Source organism: Schistocerca serialis, chromosome 2, assembly GCF_023864345.2.
Source record: "Schistocerca serialis cubense isolate TAMUIC-IGC-003099 chromosome 2, iqSchSeri2.2, whole genome shotgun sequence".
In the NCBI taxonomy this organism is placed as follows: domain Eukaryota; kingdom Metazoa; phylum Arthropoda; class Insecta; order Orthoptera; family Acrididae; genus Schistocerca; species Schistocerca serialis.
This window is the reverse complement of record NC_064639.1, coordinates 585,972,136-585,994,691: the sequence shown is the minus strand read 5'-3', so window position 1 is coordinate 585,994,691 and position 22,556 is coordinate 585,972,136. Positions and strand designations below refer to the sequence as shown.

The 22,556-nt window shown below is 40.0% G+C and overlaps 1 protein-coding gene across 1 annotated transcript in view; it reads left to right on the top strand.

The window, feature by feature from the left end:
* LOC126457604 (protein lin-54 homolog) overlaps positions 1-22,556 on the top strand; it is a 275,865-nt gene that overhangs the window by 43,684 nt on the left and 209,625 nt on the right. The window contains exon 3 of the mRNA XM_050094052.1: positions 20,211-20,459. Within this exon, the coding sequence (XP_049950009.1) occupies positions 20,211-20,459 (249 nt within the window). The remainder of the gene's footprint in view (positions 1-20,210; positions 20,460-22,556) is intronic.

Below are 22,556 nucleotides of genomic sequence, written 5' to 3'. Positions count from 1 at the left end.
TTCTGCACAGTCCAGTGAAATTTTTACAACCCAGTAACATCCACTTAGAGAACACACTCTAAAACACCAACAACATATTTCTGACGGAAAATAAAAAATTCTAAAATGTGATTAAAAAATGTAATACATTAAAAGGTACATATTGTAGGTACCCTCTATGCCAAATATAATTCACTCAAAAAGGGTAAAAAAAATTTTGTGGTAAGCTTAATGTGGCCTAAACGCACACAAAACTCATCATGCCCATATCAGTCACAAAAACTGAGTTACATGCACAAGAAAATACAAAAATTTGAAAAATTATGCGAAAAACATGGATTTTCTAAGTGTGGTAGCACAAAAGGGACAAGTGATATCCAAGCCAAATTTCACACACTGCATAAGTAGACCATAATGATATATATCTCAAAATTTCACCATGTTATTGCAAGAAATTTGTGTACAATGGAAGTTGACAGATGTATTTGGTGATGTGGTCATTGTTCCACTACACAATTTTGTAAAAAGATATTGTAAATTGTTCTGCCTCTTCTTATTCTCTCCCACAACTGTTTAATCACTAAGCAACAACATACAGACAGATTAACACAACCTATCATTAATGTTTACTGCACCTTAACTGCAAAAAACCAGTCGATTGTGCTTTGAACAGAAGTTCTCCCACACTTTACCTACTGTACTCTGTACATTGAGTGACAAATTGTACTGACTTCCTGACACTGTGGTAGGAACTGGAACTGTCATAAGAATATGTTCAAAATGAATCCAACACCTGTCTGCCAAACGTGGCCAATGAAATGATCTTGCTGGTCCTGGTGGTGCCATGAAGTTCACAAATACATCACCTTCTGCTTCACAGCACTCTGCAACACATCCTAAGTACCATTTGTCATAATAAACAGCAATAACATAGCAACCTGGTTGTATGTTGCTGCTTTTGATTCTGAATCCTGAGTCAGACACACTGTGAAGACACATGTTGTGCATGAACCTATAATTATAACCGGCCAGTCTGCTCATCTGCTCATTATCAGAGTCCGCTGGAGAGAAGTGATGATGGCTCTTTGTGCCTGCAACAGTTTTAACGTGTTAGTCTGCTTTTTAGCAACTCTTCAACCAATTTCACCTCACCTTTCGAAGCATAGAATGATTGTATCCCAGACATTTTTTCTGTACCCAGGTAAATAACTGAAGAGGTGTTAGAATGTGACCTTCTGTAGGGTGCTGCAGACTAGCTCGTGATACCATGTGCTTAATGGTAGCACCAATACCATCACATACATTTTTACCATCACTTGTTGCGAAAAAATTCCATTCCGCGTGAATCTGAAAATCGTGGTAATGCATCCATAAATTTTTGAGATTTTTACAGTTTTTGTACTGACTAGCTGTCCCATCACTGAAGTATTTTGCAAAATGTTTGTGAGGCAGCTTGTTTTTCACATATGCCATGACAGTGCGAATGTGGGCATGAACTGCAATGGCATCATGAATTAAATAGTGACTAAAAACACATAGGTTCATGACAGACACATCACCTGATTCACCTCTATAGTAAATCGCAAATGGTTGGAGAGTTGCTTGACTGTTCTCCCAATGATATCCTTGGATGGCATCTTGAACTATAAATGCATAATCTTCAGAAAAGTGTAGTATTACTATAATTTCATCTTGTTTCAAATTATCCTTACAAAACTGGAGATCAGCCGATTGTGCCGTTGCTGTGAAGCTGTGTGTGGTCAGTTTGTCCGTTTTTTGACAACACATTCCAACAAAACCTTCCACTGTACTTTGCTTTGTTTCAAGACTTATGCGATCCATGTGTGTCCATTGTTTATAAGAAACAAGTTCATCATCATCATCATCATCATCATCATCCACATCCATAAGGAGTTCACTATACAGTTTGTTATCCATGTGTTCAGCAAGATTTGCCTTAACAGGACACTTTTCACACCTGTGTTTCATGCCCTGGTAGGAACTGATGTCACACACTAGCAGCTTCATTGCACCTTTGTAATCCAGACTAGAATCCTTTATAGCAGCAAACATCAGCTTAGCATTTTGATGGGTCTCACATACACAAACATTGTGTGTGCCCCTTGCACTTGCAGGCACAACCCATTTTGGCCGAAGATTGAAAAATGATGATAAACTTACTTTGGTATTGGGATACTTTTCCTTGATTTCTACATATAGTTCTGATATGTTTGATAGCAACAGTCTTTTTTGCATCTGTACATGTACTTTTCCCAGTTTCGCTGTTACATAGTCTTTTCTTCCAGGCATTATTCGGCTGTAGTGATTATTTTCATAAAACTCCAACACTAGCACCTTTATTTCTGAACTCAGTTGCTTTCCCTGAGTCTGCTGAAGTTGTGGAAGCACTCCTTGGGTTGCTTTTATTTTCCTAGTTTGCTTTACCATATATGTAGAAACATTGAATTCCTTTGCAGTGTAGTCAATAGACCAGCTGGAAGGTGCAAGGGTAAGAATAGCTACTTTTTTTTGGCGTGTGGATATGGCACATTTTTCTTTCAAATCACGCACAATTTTGTCCAAATCAGAGCATTTCTGGCATGATTTCTGTTCCTTTGGAGCAGATAATTCTTCCTCTTACACCATTAGTGTGTCAGCTATTTTGTGTTTTAATTCCATTTGAGCTTCTTGTAGTTTTCTTCTACCATAGCTGGGCCTGTCACTTTTCCCAACTTTGTGTGTCTTCATGGGAGACAAACCAACAGCAGTCACTGAAGTATTTAATTGCTCATCAGCTTAGGTTGTAGATGGCTGATACTCTTAGTCACTGTCATGTAAATTATCACAATATTCTTCATTTTTTAGCAGTGTAACACATCTGGAACATAACTTTTGTCCTGGTTTCATGTTAAGTCCCCAGCACTGATTCACTTTCAATACTGATTTTATATTAATTACTCTGAGGCTACACTTCACTGTCTTCTTATGAATCTGAAATGGATCAAAACAACTTCTTTGTAGGAAAGAATACTTATCCAGAAACACTTTCATATGATGATAACAAACACTAAAGTTTCCTGGAACTGTACTTCTTGCGCCCACAGGGTGTATACCGGATCTCCACAGCAACAAATCTTGGTCCGATTCATCCAGATCATACAGTACAAAGTGAATGCCACATTTTGTTCCATATGTTGTTTTATGACATTTAGATGCTTGTGCTCTACCAATACTGCAACTGGTTTGAACAAAATCACCACTAGTACACACTTCTGCCTCTATACTGACTTTCCACAACAGTACTGACCAGTCTGAACTAGAATCTTAAAAACATGAGTAACCTGTAATTGCTGCTTGTTTCCTTTGTTGTTTCTGCCTAACAATGACTCATTCTGTCCCTGAAAACTACCATTGTTTAACTTTCTGTTGCCTAATGGTTCCCAACAATTGCTGCAGCTTTATCTGAAACAAGCTGTCTGCATCATCACTATTACTTACTAAATCATGTTAAAAGAAATGTAACGAAATACATCTCTGTCAACATTTATTGTACATGAATGCCTTGCAATAACAAGTTGAAATTTTGCCACATATTATATTATGGTCTACTTATGCAGTGTTTGAAATTTGGCTTGGATATAACTTGTCCCTTTTGTGCTACCACACTTAGAAAATCCATGTTTTTGAGGTAATTTTAAAATTTTTGTATTTTCGTGTGCATGTAACTCTGTTTGTATGACTGATATGGGCAAGATGAGTTCTTTGTGTGTTTAGGCCACATTAAGCTTACCACAAAAAAAATTTATACCCTTTTTGAGTGAATTATATTTGGCATAGAAGGCACCTACATCTACCTTTTAACGTATTACATTTTTTAATCACATTTTGGAATTTTTTATTTTCCCTCAGAAATATGTTGTTGGTGTTTGAGTGTGTTCTCTAAGTGGATGTTACTGGGTTGTAAAAATTTCACTGGACTGTGCGGAGCAGTTCCAAACTGGACTGTGTGGAATAGTTTCAAAGTTATTAAGACCTGAAGTTGGGTGTGAAGATAGATTGCCAGATGCGGGTTGCAATTTCCGGGTCACACCACCTTCTTTCACAAGCCATAATTCTGGAACTAATTGCCAGGGGAACTTAAAAGTTTGTACATGAGTGTTTCAAACTTGGTAGCATTGGTGTGCTAAATTTCAGCCAAATCTGAGGCTATCAGCTGGAACATTTTCTCAAATTGGTTGAATTGACATGGAATGACCCTATTAGAAACCTAGCTTGTTCACAGGACTTGAATTATGGCTTTGTCATTGTGTTCATTTTACACCACCTATTTTGGTTAACTCACATTTTCATTAACAATTAGAGGGTAGTGTCATCATCCAGATCCTTAAACTAGGTAAAAAAATAACCAATGTCCCTTAACATCCACAAGCCAGTTAACTCACCAAATGCTTTGCAGACTGCTTGAAACGATGGTAGCCAAATGATTATACTGAGCTCTCGAATCATGGGGCCTTTAGTAGTCCTATCGGTGTGTCTTCTGGGAGGGATGGTCCACAACCAACCACCTGTTTGGGCTGGACACAGAAATCCGATGCGCTTCTATAAAACGCTAGCACCTGATTGTAGTCTTTTAGACATTACGATAGGCACACACCACCTCCCAGCATTCGAGGATATCTACTGATTTTTATTAGTCAGTTTTTATCCCTTTGCCCTCCATAGACCCAAGAAAATGGCATTCCTCAGAGCTCCATGCTGAATGTTAAAATTTTCCTTATCATTGTTATAGGGTTAGTGACCTCCTTTGGATCAGTAGTGTACCCCACCCTCTCCCCCACTGTGTATCAATGACTTTCCCATTTTGTGCAATTCCAATCTGTAGTCTTGGCTGATTGCCAGCTCCAAGGAATCTTGTGGAGGGTCTCAACTTGGATCCTTCACCGTGGCCTCAGATTTTCTCCCACAATGCGAGTTGAGCATTTCATCCGTAGTACCATGATTCATACTGACCCAGAACTCTACTTGGGTACCCAGTGCATAGTCCAGATCTTTAGGACTTACCAGAGAGGACTATAGTCTGTTCAAAATTACTTTAGAATCAACATTTTAGCAGGAGCAAGCAGAGGCACAGAGCTGAGTTGCCACGTTCTGTACGGAAGACAACATGTAATTGGCATAGTCTATATGAATTCAGGCAGGCTAGGAAAAAATCTTACCTTCACTGTCTCAGATGTTATTGAATTTAGCATATGTTAAAATGAAGGACTAAGTAAGGAACACACTTGTTTTTGTTTTCTCCAAAACAGTTTCTGCCCCAGATACAGGCCTCCAAAGATGACACTGTGTATACTATTTTGAAGATGCGAATTTTGGAAAAAATTTTAAAATGCTGTATCTCTCAAACAGTTTTAGATATTGTTGGTTTTTTTTTTAATTTGAAAGATAATTGCTTTATGAACCCAAAGAAATCCTCCATTTGGGCTTACCTGTCAAAGTTATTTTACTATAGTGTTCTGAATTTTTTTATAATTTATGGATTTTTTTTCAAAAATGCCAATCCATATTTTTTTTTTTTTTTTTTTTTTTTTTTTTTTTTTTTTTTTTTTTACCCCCTCTCTGTTGATTAGTACCATATACTTCTGCATTCCCTGAAAAGGAGAGCTTCCACTTTTAGGTTGAACAGATTTTATAAATAATTGAAATTTTTGCCATACATAAAACCTGTTTTATTACTGCATTATCACATGACAGGCTCATAAAAATCAAAACCTAGCGTTATTTAACATTATTTTAGTTTTGAAAGATGAGTAAGAGACTAAGTTTTCAAGCATTTTAAATGGTTCCAAAAATGTATGTGAAAGGTCCAAAGACTTGAATGTTTCAATTTATACAACTTCCATGCACTTTTTCTTGTACTGAAATTAGCCAGTCAGTGAACTAAAACTGTGTTCCACTGCTTCAGTATCTTCCTTTGGTATAGGGTGATGCCTTCCTGTTGAACCAATAGGAACTGGAGCACTTACAATCTTCAAAACATTGTGAACAGGAAGTAAGCACCGATGGTGTTGTTGCTGTCCTTCAGCTGAAAACCTATATCCAGCAGCTGGTCTATGTGGTAACAGAAAGTTCACCACAATTTCATTTAACTCTTAACTGGTGTCTATAATCTCTGCATCCACCATTCTGCCACACACACATGCCACAAACATCCCCCTTCTCAGGTTGTGAACCTGAATATTGCCCTGCTGTTTCTGAGATGTTGGCTGAATGAACAAAATTTCTTCTTTCTTGCTCTTTAAGGTGCATGCAGTATGAGTTGGCCCATCACTTTGAGTCCAAAAATGTGTCTTCTGAATTCCTTTCACAGGAGTAGTTTGTTTGGACCATTCTTCTTTTTTCTGCTCACAGGATTCTTCGGTTTCCTCTTTGGACAAAAGAATGAGGGCTGTGGATGTGTAAGATTTCATGACTCTCGTAAAATCCTTAGCATTCTGAATCGCAGCTGTATTTGGTCTGGAAAGATTGTTTTGTAGCATGGTGCTTCAGTAGGCCTCCTACACCATCACAAGGCCCCTTCCCATGACCAATAGCACTGTATACCCAGTCAATTGGCACAAGTGACTCAGTCAATTCAAACAGCTGGTAATGATTTTTAAAATGACTAGGAGCACCATTAGAAATAATGATGATCTTCTTTGCCCCTGTTCACAGATGAAGAATTTTGCTCATTGCTAGCAAAGCATGTGCTAAGTCATGTCCTGTGTCATCACTTATAACTGCTCACTTGTGGTCTTATTTTGAAAATATGTCACTCCTGTAAAAATTGAAACCTGGTCATTACTCCAATGATACCCTTGTACTTCTTGTGGGAGAATTACAGACCAGTTCGAAGCAAAATCACAGTGAAGCACTAAACATAGTTCCTCAGCTTGTACACACCCTTTCACTTCTGCAATGTGTTGTTGTTACAATTTCTTCAAATGCTGGTGTGTTACTGCTTTCACTGGCCATTTACCAAGTTCATCAATGAAACTGTCAAAGGCAACAGTTTTCTTAATTAGTTTATTTTCCTCCCATGTTGCATATGTAATTTCTGCAGAGTTATCTGCTACATCTCCCAGGCCATGTGTCTGTAAACATAGTACTCCCTTTCCAGGGCAATCACCACATTCATGAAACAAACAAGTGTCTCACTTTACTTCGCATACTACTAAGGACTTCACACGCCCAACCAAGGTGTCATATGTCACATGGTGCAGTAAATTCTTGGAAGTTACCACACAAAAGTTCAAAATTCACACAGTGCACACACAAATAGCCACCTCTAGGTGGGTGTGGAAATACCCACTTACATCGTAGTGTGTATAAGTGAAGTTCTATAGTTGCTTTTATAAATTGCAAAACTTTTTTTAATACTGTGAGTCGTGTACCTCTTCATTTTGACAACTTTTTGACCTTCACCTGTTACAGTTATAGTGTCTTTTTTGTTGGCACTCTGGCGAGAACACTCGGATTTATCTTCCACATAAAATGTCTGCACTATTTTAATTTGAGCTGCTTCTACAGGATCACCATAATAGGGATCTGGTCTTCCAAAGACTCCTTTTACAGACCTCACATTTCTTGGTTTGTCTACTGTGTACTTTGATACTGATGGAACGTGGTTCAAAATTGTTTTATTTGAAAATGTCTATGGAATAATAGTTACAAGTTACACCTTTTCACTCTAGGATGCACATTATGCAACAGCTGAATTGATATTTGTGAAAAATTCCTGGCAAGAGGTGCAAGAGTGCTTTGGTTCATTTTCTTTTGAAGATGGAATTTCTACTTTGAAGAGTGTAGTGAGTTTTGTTGTAGTGTATTAATCCATAGCTTTAGTAATTTCTCTGCACTTTCTTGATGCATAGAGCCTATGACTCGACTTCACTGACCACGGTTTCTTAACAGGACTAACACCTACTTCTGTAGTTGACTGATTCACGGTATTTAATTCTTCCTCTATTGATGCAAAATCGGCATCATCTGCACCATGGGAGGCCTCGAGGCCTCACTTTGTTCAGATACTATCATTGTTGTTATTCTGGCAAAACATTTATAACACAAACAGTCATCACCGGAAACATCTTCAGTTTGAAACAGAGTCTTCAAATGAGAACACTTATTCCCAACCTGAACAAAGTCTGTTTTTTTTGTTTGTCTTACATATCACTCTTTTATGGATGTGCAAATAGTCGGCACACTTCTCTCCTGTGGCCCCAGTCAGAAGACATTTCGAACAGTCCTTTTCACAAAACACACTGCAACTGTGTCAACTGGCAAAATCCGCACAAAAACACAGAACTCACTGGATGGTCTCAGATTTCTTAGAAGACTCTTCAGTAAACAAATTAACATTGAACAACTACAATACAGAAACCTGCAATGAACAACCACGACAAACATTGTAATCATAAAGCAACTACCTTACAAATTAAAAAAAAAAAGAACTCTTACAAAATATCTAAAACTGTTACACAGTTGCAGCATTTAAAAAATTTTTCCGAAATTGGCATCTTCAAAATGGTGTCATCTTTGAAGGCCTGTATCTTGGGGCAGCAATTTTTTAGGGGAGAAAACAAAAAAAATATGTGTTTCTTACTTACTCCTGAATTTTGACCTATGCTAAATTCAACAATATCGGAGAATATGAAGGTAACCCCACTGCCTGAAGTGATACAGATTATGCCACTCGTACATTTTGTACATCTTACTCAAGCTCACAAACTACGACGCTATAACAATGGAACGTGCATCAATGTGTGTGTGGTGTTTTTTTTTTTTTTTTTTTTTTTTTTTTTTTTTTTTTTTTTTTTTTTTGCTGAAACACATTAAGATGATATACAAACAGTCTTCAGAAATGCAGCTGCCGACAGTGTTACAGAATTTTCAATGTGCAGGAAACACTTTTGTTATAGAAGTCGAGTAAACACGGTATGTGAATAAACTCTTAGGAATACATCCAATTTTCATCTACTCCAAACCACAGTCCTGCCAGAGTTCTCTAATACAAGATAATTTTATTTAAATATGATGCAGAAGTGTGTACTCACTAGTCACCACTCACCTGTATCTTTTTTTTTTTTTTTTTTTTTTTTTTTTTTTTTTTTTTTTTTTTTTTTTTTTTGTAAGAAACAAATTTCTAATTTTGAACTTAGCCTGTTATTAATTTTTCTGATCCGCCTGCTTATTTCTAGCATAGCGAAATAAAAGATTCATGTGTGTTTATCATGTTCTGAAAAGTATCTTAAATCGGCGAATCAGTAATGTTAGAAATAACAAAAGTGATAAAAAAAAAAACATTACTTCGGTATTTCAGCAATTATATTATAAACAGTAATATTTATTTTATGTGATTTAGGTTGAATTACTCAGATGAACTTCATTTAGAGTTTGTTGTTAATAAGGATTTGTTAGTAAAATGCAAAAACTTACTAATATATGATTTTATTATGAAGCTACTTAACATTGTAAATTGTACACTTTAAACATGTAGCTGGATCTGCCTATACTTCATTCCTACGGTAACAATGGAAACGCACCTCGGACATCATTCTGCTGCTATGACAGAAGCTTGTGAAATATCACTGTACCTGTCACTGTTGTTTAAGGACATGAAAAACCTGTGTGTGACTGCCTTGAAAATGACCTGGTTCATTAAGGTTGACAAATAACTTGAAGATTGTTGGATTTTAATTTGTGGGATGATAATCATAAACATAATGACAATCTGGATCCTCAGCAAATGAATCTATAGCGATAATTTGCTTATCCGTAGAACGTTTTTTTCCCTGAAAGTTTCAAGCGTAGATGCTTTTCCAACTTACTTTTATTTCTCAAACATTTCGCTGCTAATCTTCACTATAGTTTTCTGTTTGTGTTCAGAACTGTAGCATTTTTATCGATACATTATTAATGGAGAGCAGTGGGCCACCATTAAGTTTTTCAGTTTCAAAGTAGGCACATAATGCTGAAAAATGTTTCTCTTGTCTGACTTCATACAGCAGTCTCGTGACAAAGGGAATGATGAAGAAAAATATTTCCACTCATAGCTTTTTTTCTACTGACATTGTTCAGTATACAAATAAACGTAACAAAAAAAGCAATAGTAACTCTTGCAACATTAAAAATCACAACAAATAAAATCAGAGGGTGCAATGATCACTTAGGGCAGCAAGCTGGCTGAAACTCAAAACACAGTGCAAGCAGGAAATGTTTTGGTGATGGGTTGAAGGTTTGGCATCTTCAAGGGCTTGCTGTGACTGCAGGTCCTGTGGGTTTGGAGGAATGTGGTCCTTGCCTCTCGCATGGGCTCCTCCACTCTGTCTGCTCCCACTACTATTGTTGTAGCTGTCTGTTCTATAGTAATTTTGAGCAGACTAAAGCTGCATGTGAAAGCTAAACACTGTTTGCTTCCTCACCCACAACACTTGAGATGCAGATTGCACTAATCTACTTCATATTTGCTGGATTATTGTTGCCAGGCTTATGGCCTCGGCAGCACCTTTGGGAGGCACTTGACCTTACCCTGTGCCAGCTGCCCTGATCATTCCTCTTGTACTCTGCTTTCAATTATTTCTAGGTGTGGTTGCTTTTTTCTGTATGCTTCACCCCCAATTTACTTTCTTGGGAGAGCTCTTACCTACAGCACTCTGGTAGAAATTTGGGCACAGATCTGGGCATTGCAATGCTAGCTCCATCCGTAACAGATTGTGCATGAGCACTGCTTGCAAATGTTCTCTGTGCATATTCCCCTCATCTGTTTAAGCTGTGGAAAGCACCATTCTCCCTGCTCATCAAACTGCACTCTTTTCCAGAAAGGAAAGAAAATACCAAGAGTTCAAGACTCTGGACAAACTGTTACCAAAAGGCCAAGAATAAGTAAGAGCGGTTGCATCCAGCATGCCAAACGGTATCATATGCTACTGTTATGTCAACATCACCCCTTTGGATGAAGATACTCCCACTCATTACTCCACCTTCAATGGGCCCTCAGGGCCGCTCAACGGTACCTGCCTCCTGATGGTTGAAGGCTCCCCTCTGGTTGCTTCATCCTCACCTACTCTAGGATCAAAGGCTGCCCACTTACTAGGGACTTTGGTTCCCACCACCCAACTGGAGATGAATCACCTTCCTCTTGCTTCTCTATCTAAGAAGGGATTTCTAGGGACACTGTCTTCCACAGTTTCCACCAATCTACAGCCGGACACCAGCCAGGGCTTTGCAATCATCATCTTTAGGTGAAACTGATATAGAGAAGCCCTTGCAGTCATCAAAATCCTCTAACAAGGGAACCCCCCCATCGCACCCCCCTCAGATTTAGTTATAAGTTGGCACAGTGGATAGGCCTTGAAAAACTGAACACAGATCAATTGAGAAAACAGGAAGAAGTTGTGTGGAACTGTGAAAAAATAAGCAAAATATACAAACTGAGTAGTCAATGGGCCACATAAGCACCATAATGGACTATATGAGATTAGGAGCGCCGTGGTCCCGTGGTAGCGTGAGCAGCTGGAGAACGAGAGGTCCTTGGTTCAAGTCTTCCCTCGACTGAAAATATTACTTCCTTAATTTTTGCATAGTTATTATCTGTCCGTTCGTTCATTGACATATCTGTTCACTGTAATAAGTTTAGTGTCTGTGTTTTGCGACCGCATCGCAAAACCGTGCGATTAGTAGACGAAAGGACGTGCCTCTCCAATGGGAACAGAAAACATTTGTCGCAAGGTCATAGGTCAACCGATTCCTCCACAGGAAAAAACATCTGATATATTCTATACGACACTGGTGACGGCATGTGCGCCACATGACAGGAATATATTATCGACCCACCTGACTTGTACACTTGGCGAATGGGTAAAAAGATTCTTCTACCTTGCCCGATTTAGGTTTTCTTGTGGATGTGATAATCACTCCCAAAAAAGTGATGAAAACATGAGAGTTTGTCACATAAACTGAAAATAAAAAATTAAACTTTTCACTCGATGGAAGATTTGAACCTAGGACCTTTCGTTCCACAGTTGCTCATGTTACCACGAGACCACGGCGCTCCTGCGTTCCTATCGTCCTTTATGTTGCCTATCTTCCCTTGAACTACTCAGTTTGTATATTTTGCTTATTTTTTCACAGTTCCACACAACTTCTTCCTGTTTTCTCAATTGATCTGTGTTCAGTTTTTCAAGGCCTATCCACTGTGCCAACTTATAACTAAATCTGAGGGGGGTGCGATGGGGAGGTTCCCTTGTAAGTAGAGGAAAGACAGAAAAAGTCCTCCTGGAAGGTGGACATTCCAGTGGCCCCCACGCCACAAGATCCTGCCCATTCCACGCCTGTGACCGAGGCAGAGGTTCTGTGGTGGCCCATGAGGTCTCGGTGGCCTACGAGGTCTCAGTTCACACCACACAATGGAACCCCAAACCTATGGCTATTGATGCTACAACTCCTCAACCAGTGGCAGCTGGTGACCCTAAGGCATAACCTACCCTCTTAGTCACTTTGTGGCCTCTCTGTACATTGACAACATTATTCTCCAGTGGAATTACTGTGGTTTTTTCCACCATCTTGCTGAGCTACGACATCTTTCATGCACTTCACCTGCCTTCTGCATGGCACTTCAGGAGACTAGGTTTCCAGCAATGTAGACCCCAGCCCTTCATGGATACTGGGGATATTATAAGTATTGTGCTGTCTATGACAGGGTGTCAGATGGAGTTTACTCATATGTTCTAGACACACTATGTAGTGAACTTGTGCCTCGTAATACATCTTTGGAGACTGTGGCTGTTGGGGTAAGGAAGGGCATTTCAGGATATTACCATCTCCAATGTTTACCTCCCTCTCAACGGTCAAGTGTCTCGGAACATACGGTTTGCATTGGTTTCTCTCATTTCCCACCTTTCCTAATCTTGGGTAATTTCCATGCTTATAACCCTTTGTGGGGTAGAATTATGGTTACTGACTGCAGTAAAGATTTTGAAAATGTATTGGCACAACTTGACCTAATGCCTCTTGAATACTGGCAGCCCCACACACTTCATTGTGGTGCACAGAACTTTCTCGGCCATTGACCTTTCCATTTGCAGCCCTTGTCTGCTCCTCTTCATCCACTGGAGAGTCCACGATGATCTATGTGGTAGTGACCTGATCTTCCTTCCCGTTCCTCAGTGTTACTACCCTGGTTGCCTGCCCAAATGGGCTCTCAACAATACCGACTGGGATACTTTAGCCTCTGTTGTCGACCTTGGCTCCCTGCCCTATGGAGATACTGATGAGGCAGGTCAGAATACAACTACAGCAATTCTTTCGGCAGTTGATTTAGCAATCCCCTTTTCCTTATGCCTGCCCTGACGGAATACAATACTTTGGTGGTCCTCACAAATCAAAGAGGCCATTTGAGATCATAGGTGGGCTGTCCAATGCCATATGTGGCACCCATCGATGGAGCACCTTACTGCCTTAAAGTGGCTCCATGCTCAGGTGTGCTGTGTAATAAAACAGTGGAAGCGAGGATGCTGGGAACGGTACGTTTTGCTCTTGGGACCATGTACCTCTCCTTTGCAGGTTTGGGCAAAGATAAGAAGTCTCTGTGGATACCAGACACCTGCTGGTGTACCTAGTATTACCTTGAATGGCACTATCTACACTGACCCAAATGCCGTTGCCTAAAGTTTTGCTCTGCACTACTCTCAAGCCTCAGTATGTGAGACTTGTCATCCTGCCTTTCATGCCCTAAATCTGTAGCTGGAGTGAAAGCAATTATCTTTCACTACACACCACCTGGAGCCATATAAGGCTCCATTCATTAAGTGGGAATTCCTAAGTGTCCTAGCCTATGCCTGATACAGCCCCAGGGCCAGACCGCATCCACAAACAAATGATCAAGCACCTATCGGGGGATTGTTAGCAACATATCTGTGCCACCTTTAACCACAACTGAATCAAAGGTGAGTCCCCATCACAATGGCGAGAAAACATTATTGTCCCCGTACTGAAACTAAGTAAGCACCCTCCAGAGATGGACAGTTATCACTCAATAAGTCTCACTACTGTTCTCTGTAAGGTGCTTGAATGCACGGTCAGCTGGCAGCCCCATTGGCTCCTTGAATCTCAGTGTCTTCTCGCTCCATCCCAGGGTGGTTTTTGCCAAGGCCGTTCCACTAATGATAACCTGATTTACTTTTAGTCTGCCATCCGAACAGCTTTTGCCCAACATCAGCACCTAATAGCCATCTCCTTTGACCTGCAGAAGGCTTATGACACCACATCCTTTCTACCTTACACAAGTGGGGTCTCGGGGTTCTGCTCCCGATTTTCATCCAGGACTTTCTGTCGCACCATATGTTCCAGATGTGAATTGGTGCTTCCCACAGTACCACTCCCCCCCCCCCCCCCCCCTCGCCCTATATCCAAGAGAATGTGGTCCTGCAGTGCTCTGTCCTGAGTGTCCCCCTCTTTCTAGTAGCTATCAATAGTGTAGCAGCAGCTGTGGGGTCCTCAATATCACGCTCCCTGTATGCTGATGACTTTTGCCCCTCTGGTGTGGGTGTCGCCAAACATCGACTGCAAGGCGCTCTACAAGAGGCACAGGCATGGGCCCTCACCCATGGCTTTTAATTTTTTGCTGCTGAGACACGCATTGTGCACTTCTGTTGATGCTGTACCGCTCAGCCACAACCAGAACTTTACCTCAACAACCAACTACTCAGTGTGGTGGAGACTTCTCACTTTTTAGGACTGGTCTTCGATTCTCATTTGACGTGGATTCCCCTCTGCACCAGATTAAGTGAAAGTGCTGATTGCAATGTTATACAGTTCGTTGCCTTAGTGACACCAGCTGGATTGTAGATCACACTACCCTTCTGCAGCTGTACAAAGCCTGATAGAATCCCACCGTGATTGTTGGAGTCTGGCATATGGTTCAGCATCACTCTCAGCGTTGTGGATACTGGATCTGATACACTGCTGCTGGGTTCGACTTCTGAGGATCAATATGGAGAAAAGTTCAAAGATACTCGGGCATCATACCAAGTCCACTGCTTACTCCCATGGAGGGTGCCACTGCCACCATGGGCATGTCACGTGGGCCAGTCCTCTGATCAGACAGTTCCTGTAAATATTGTTGCCTCGCACTTGTCTGGCAGTTCTCACTGTTCTCTGAAGCTTTCGATATGCAATGATTGCCTTGGCTTTTAAGATTTATGTATTTATTTATTTGGATTGCTTCCTGGACTGTTGGTGCATTCTTAAAACTACTTCCACTTTGCTTCAGGCTGGCCATTCACTACGTGAACTCTGTTCTCCTCGACCACAGCAAACACCTGTTTGTTACAGCAGTCTCTCCCTTGGTGCCAGAACAAGTGATCATACGCTGTGTTCCGCCTATGCTGAGCAGAATAGAAAAGTTTACTCTCTGTTTTGAGTTTTGCTTTCATCATAATTCAAGCATTTTTCATTGCACTCATTAGTACTATCACTCATTCTGTGATCATTCACTTTCACCCGTTAGATAATCATGTCTGACTTTTCACCAATTAATAATATCTGATTGCCATTAATCTTTTTATCACATTGATGATGCACAGTTTCCAGAGCTCTAACTTGTCTGAGAGACTGATGTTTGGAAGAGCCCGGAAAAATCTCATTTTTGTCTTGGTAGGTGAAATGGTTTGTTTATTGACGTGTCGTGCAGTGTTGCTGACTGGGTGCAGCTGAGTATGGGAACTGCTTCCCTACTCCCTCATTCTTACTGCTTCTCCCCTTCCTACCATTTTCCTCAGCTTGCAGTCACAACTGCCACCACTTCTTGCCACTAGCCTAGCAGCTGCCAGTGAGAGGCAGGGTGGTGTGAGGAGTGGTTTGTTTGGATCTGCTTCTCAGAGACTATAGACACAGTGACCGGAGACTGCAGTCATGTGTGCATGAGTTGTGTCTGAGTGATAGTGTGAATGTGTGTGTGCACTTTCATTTTCTGACAAAAGCTATGGCTGAAAATTTAGTTGTGAGAGTGTGATTTTCTTGTCTTGTCTGTGTGTCTGTGGCTCAGCAATCATCTTTACGGTGAGTTGCTACCTATCCTCATTATTATTGATTCACGACAAAAGATGTTGATGTTAGTACTTAAGATTTTTGCTCACATGAGGAAACGCCATTGCTTGCAGTTTTTTTTTTTTTAGATATTTCTTTGTTTACACTGTTGTTTCTTGTACCATGGGTGGAAAGACAGATTGTCAACTTACACCTTAACTTACCCCCGAGATCTCAAAATTTTTCAGGGAAAATGCTGAAACTTGTCTGGAAATCAGGGAAATACCAGGGAATTTTACTTGGGGAAACTTGGGGCAACCCTGTTACATTTGTTGTCGTGTTTGTTCAAAGTTGCCAACTGCATGTCTTTTTTTGCAGATACTTCTGCCATGCTATTCTCTTTGTATACAACTATTTCAGAATATTTCATTTAAATAAATTATAGCAGATGTATCTCATTTTACAGTAGCTCAATTTGAATTTTCCAATTACGGAAATTGGTTCAGTCATCTTGTAATCTCTTTCCAAGACATTACCAACTCCGTTTAACAGCTCTTCCATGTCTTTTGCCTTCTGTGACAGAATTATAATATCATTGGCAAACCTCAAGGTTTTTTCGTTCCTTCCCTTACCTTAAATTCTTGTTCTTCATTCTCCGTGGTTTCCTTGAATACTTGCTCAGTGTACAGATTGATCATCATCAGAGTGAGGCTACAACCCTGTGTCACTACCTTCGCAATTAATGCTTCCCTTTCATGTACTTTGACTTATAATTGCAGTCTAGTTTGTGTACAAATTGTAAACAACATTTCACTCCCTGTGTTTTGCACCTGCTACCTTCAAAATATTTGAGTGTATGACAGTCACCATTGTCAGAAGCATTCTCTAAATGTACAAATGCTATAAATGTAGTTTCGCCTTTCTATAATCTCTCCTAAGGTAAGTCATAGGGTCAGTATCGCCTCAGGTATTTCTGCATGTGTATGGAACACAAACTTATCTTCTCTAAGGTTAGTTTCTACGGGCATTCTGCAACCATGATTTATTAACCCTATGGTTCAGTGATATTTGTGTATGTCAGCAGCTGCCTTTTTAGGCATTGGAGTTATTACATTCGCCTTGAAATCTGAAGTTACTTCTTTCATCTCATGTGTCTTGCATGTCAGATGGAATAGTTTTGTCATATCTGGCTTTCCCAAGGATCTCAATAGTTCTGAGGTCATGTCATTTATTCCAGGGGCTTTGTTTTTATTTACATTGTGTATATATTCCTTTCACCCTTCTGTTGTTTACTTAGCAGTGGCTTGTCACCTGAGCTCCTGATATTCATACAGGTACTCTACTTCTCTGCAATGGTCTCCTCAATTTTTCTATAGGTTGGCCTACCATTCCTCTAGTTATGCGTGCTTCTGCACTTGCATGTGGCCGATAGCCCTTCCTGCTTATCTATTTTGAATTTACTTCATTTCATTTTTTAGATGTCTCTGTTCCTTTTCAGCTGCATCATTTGTTGCATTTTTATATTGTCTCCTTTTGTCAATTAAATTCTATATTCCTATGCTACCCAAGGCTTTTTAATAGGCTTTATGTTTTTACCTATTTGATATTCTGCAGTGTTCACTATTTCATCTCTCAAATCTACCAGTCTGTTTTGTATTAATTTCCCCCATTTTCAGTCAAATGCTGCCTCCGAAAGTTTCAACAGCCTCTGGTATTTTCAGTTTATTCAGGACCAATCTCCTTAATTCCCAACCTCCTTGTGATCTCTTCGGTTTTAATCTGTATTCTATAGCCTATAAATTATGGGCAGTGTAGTATAGTTCTATCTGCCACTGGATATAGTTCTATCTGCCACTGGATTTGTTTCGCAACTTAAATCTCATTTGCATAACTCTTAAACCAAATGTTAGCAGTCGTTAAATTATACTCTGTGCAAAGTTCTTCAAGCTGGCTTCCTCTTTCATTCCTTTCCCCCCAGTCTGCATCCTACATTTTTTCCTTCTCCTTCTCTCCCTATTAATGAATTTCAGTCCCCCATCACAATTAAACTCTCCTCCCTTAACTATCTGAGTAATTTCCTTCATTTCATTATACACTGTTTCACTCTCTTCATCATTTGTGGAGCTAGATGGCATACAAACTTCTGCTTTTGTGATGGACGTTGACCTTTTGGCAGTTTTGGCTACGATGATACATTCACTATGCTATTCAAAGTAAGTTCCTTGTATGATTACTTTCTTATTCATTATTAGCACTTTCTGTTTAATTTTCTGTTGGCAACACTGTATTGAGCTGGCCAGAAGTGCAACCACTTCACTGATACCCACTGTATTTAACATATCCATTTTCTATTTTAAATTCTATAACCGATCTACATGATTGAGGGATTTAACATTCCACACTCAAACCTATAGAATGCCAGTTTTGTTTTTCCAGATGAGGACCTCATCCTGATTAGTGCCCACCTGGAGATATGTATGGGGGAATATTTTTACCTCCAAAATATTTTAACCAAGAGGCTCCTTTCATCATTTAATCATGCAGTATAGCTACATACCCTCAAGAAAATTAATGGCTGCAGTTTCACCTTGCTTTCAGCTCTCTGCAGTACCAGCAGGAGTCCACATAGGCTAATATTACATGGTCATGTTTGTAAATTATCCAAACTACAGTCAGTGAAAAGGCTGCTGCTCCTTTTCAGGATCATGGGTTACTGTGGCCTCTCAGTTGTGGTTCCAAAGTATGGCTGTCTTTATCATTAGACATGCAGACTACTGCACAATGGCAAGATCCATGGTTCACAAAACATTCTATAGTTTTAGGTAGTATTAATATGTAGGTGGGTGAGTGTATGCTTTCCCGGCGTATACAGCTGGTGAAGAGTTCTCGGGCTTCCAGCCGGGTGGCGGTGTCTTCAAACAGCGACGTTTCGACGAGTGACATACTCATCATCTTCTGGCGAAGTGCCGAGACTTTGCGGATGCCGGGCTCTTTATACCTGCGGTGTGCCCCCCACCACCTGGCCGCGGGAGGCTGGGTCCAGAGGAGCCGGCGGGCGAGGTGGAGGGGGAAGCGGGTGCGCCGTTCGTGTCTCCGTCAGAGCATTCTGATTGCGTCTCGTGAGCTGGACGGTTCTTGTTGCGTTCCTGGCGTATTGCGGCTAATGCTGGATTCCAGGCCGCGCTCAGTTGATAGCCTTCGTCCCTGTTCACAAGGTTCTCGTGGACCCGTATTTCTATTGATTCTTTAATGACGCTTTCCCAATAGCTCCCGGCTCGGCATAGCACCCTGGTGTTTTCGAAGTCAAAGGTGTGGTTTTCTTTGATGCTATGTTCAGCTACAGCAGATTTCTCTATCTGTCCAAGTCGAACATGCCAATATAACCAGGAGCTTCCTCTCAACCTAACAAAAAATATCAGACTACCATGTGTCCACTCCTAAACAGAAATAATCTCATCATTAGAGACAGAAAGTGAGAATGGATATGTCAAGAAGCGCTCAAAATTTTCAGACCTTTTCTCACAAGGGATCCCATATGAGACTTTAGAGAGAATGAGCATGGTTGTTGCACAGTAGTTAGCTGACATACCTGAAACTGGTCATTTTAATGATGTGAAGAGGCAAGAAGTGTAGTGATTGAATCTCTCAGGATGTTTTGTGTGATTCTCAAGAATCTGACTTTTCTCAAGACTTTCAGGTAAGAGAAATTTCCATTCCTACTCACATCCTTTCTGTCTAACAAGATTCCCCTCTGCCACTCACAGTGAAGTGCAGAATTACACTCTTACAATTATATTTCTTGAATAGTTGTGTATTATGTAGCCAGGCAATATTATCAGTGTAAGTTTAGTTCTGAGTGAGTATATGAACCTAGACTACTGGCAATATATATTGTTACTCAAAAGAAAATTATTGCTATGCTGAGCGTTGTGCATACAATTTGTAAATAAGAAATTAACATTTCAGAAATTTTCAGTAAGTGTTCACAATACATATCGGTAGTTGTCCTATAACAGCTATTGTGAGCATGCAGCCTAACTATAAAGAAAAAGTTAGTCAAGTAATTATTGCCTGTACATGTAGCTTTTTGAATACTGAGTCATTTGATTTCTTGTTTTATGAACCTGTGTATAATGACTGCTAATTTTATTTATTTGTATATTTTAAAGGTATTTGCAAAAGTAATTATAACAGGGAACCAACAAAACCAGCAAGGACAACCAGTAATGTTAACAACATCTCAAGCTGAAGGACTGACTACTGGACAGCCACTCAAAATAGTTACTAGTACAGGACAAAGTAGTACATCTACACTATTGGCAAGCCCAACTAAAGCTATTACATTAGCTCAGGCACAGCAGATGGGGCTGATACAACCTACAAGAATTCATTCTGTGGCTCCAAGTTCTCCCAGTAAGGTGAGAAAAAACACTGCTGTTCTTCTGTTTCAGTGGTTTTAATTGTATTTGGATTTAATAAATACAAAACATTAAGTATTCAAATGTTACTAGTATTCTGTTATTTGTCCCCCCTCATCTCTCTCTCTCTCTCTCTCTCTCTCTCTCTCTCTCTCTCTCTCTCTCTCTCTCTCTCTCGTAGTGAATGTGGAAAGATTTTTCCGCAGGAAATTGGTGAGGAAAGGTCAAGACATGGGCAAACAGGTACTTCACAACAGCAAATATTGCTAAGGGAAGTTCTCAAATAGTGGCACTAATGAAAATAAATTTGTAAAGGAAGAAGACCAGCTTTCACAACAGGCTACTAATGGAAACAGATTGGCTTAAAGAGTTCATTAAGGGACAAAAGGGGAGGAAATATGGAGGAAATAAATTCATAAAAAAAAGATGCTAGCATAAAAAAGGGGATGGGCATGAATGAGGCAGAGGAACAGTTGTTTGATCAAAGCACGATTATGGATATCAGATAAATTCGTATAGATCCACCTGAAGTCAATTGCAGCAGGACATAATATCACATCAGTGGTAAAAGGCTAAAGATTAACTGTTTGCACTGATGTCATTAAAATATGAGGTATGCAGAGCACTAATTATCAGTCCTCCTAACTTCCTTCTCCAAACGACCTCCCTCAGTCTCATCTCCTTTTTTCTCTCACCATAGAGCACATCCATTGTAGTGCATAGTGGCATCTCAGTCAGATATTTCCTGCGAGTGTAGGGCATACACTCAATGTTGCATCTTTACGGTCATATTTCTGCTTAGAAAACTCTAAACTTCACATGTAATGCCCTCTGCACTAATTGCTCTTGTCTTCCACGCATTTTGCACTCACCATAGCTGGTTGTTGTAGTATTGTATCTGGACCCAGGAATGGTCAGTATTTGTGTTTTTTGGGGAATTGTGCTCAGTCTTGTTGCGTATTGGAGTGGAACCTGACAATGTGGCATGAGCAGTGCACCAATTAAAGCACCATATGTAACAGATATTGTCGTAGATGAGAGATGGTGAAGAGGGAATGGAACACAGTAAGGAGACAGATGTTCATGAGAACTTAAGGTTATCACAATGATGCTATTGTTATCTGATAAAATATTTTGAGTGGTGGTAATGTTGGCAGCTGGGCCAAAACATGTTCCTCAGTGGCCATCTGTGGTGTCTGCTCATGGTCCTCTTGGGCGCACTTATTTGAAATGAAATGGCAACACAATTGATGATTATTTGGAGAGCCCAAGAACATGGTGACTGACTTGCAACCCTGATTCCCAAGATCCTATCTTAATGTGAGCATGACGTGTTCACCGAAGTCGTGATGAATTAGGTAACATTGTCCATGACCCAGCATGCCACCTGCAGCAGATATAAGGATGGAATGATGGTGTTGCCCTTGGAGGACGCAGTTGTTAATTGTTTCTTGTGTAATGGCATTCAGTGTTGTGCATAAGTTGTGCAAGGCATATTTACTTCCTTATTTGCCTGGAAGTTATTGGCCTCCTGAGAGATGATTTTAGGATCTGTGATTAGTTGGAAGTAGGGAAGGGGGTAGGATTGTAGTAGTGTGTGGGGGCATTTATTTAAAATGAATCTCATAATTAATTTCCTTGGGAATAATGCTAAACATTTTAATAATTGTACCATATTCCCAGTAAGGTCACATGACGACGTTGATTTAAATGGCCCTGTACACATTGAGGAATGTGAGATTTTAAGTCTTTAAGGATAAATTCTTTAACAGGTAATTTTCCCTGAAAATAATTAAAGTTCTTTATTACTGGGCTGTTGTGGGAGGCAGTCTGTTGCAGGAAAGTGGCACACCCCTGGTATATGACGGATGGATGGTTTGCATTTAAGTCTAACTATGAAAAGAAAACATTCAATAATTCTGTGTGTGCTCTTGGTATGTGAACAATTTGTATACACTTACTTGTTCAGAATGTAATATGATGTTAGTACTGGCCATCTCTAAAGGTAAACTTTGATATTTATGCAAGTCATATGAGTATTAATTCCCTTGTACCATTTACATTATTCATTGAGTAGGTATTGAGTAAATAATTTTT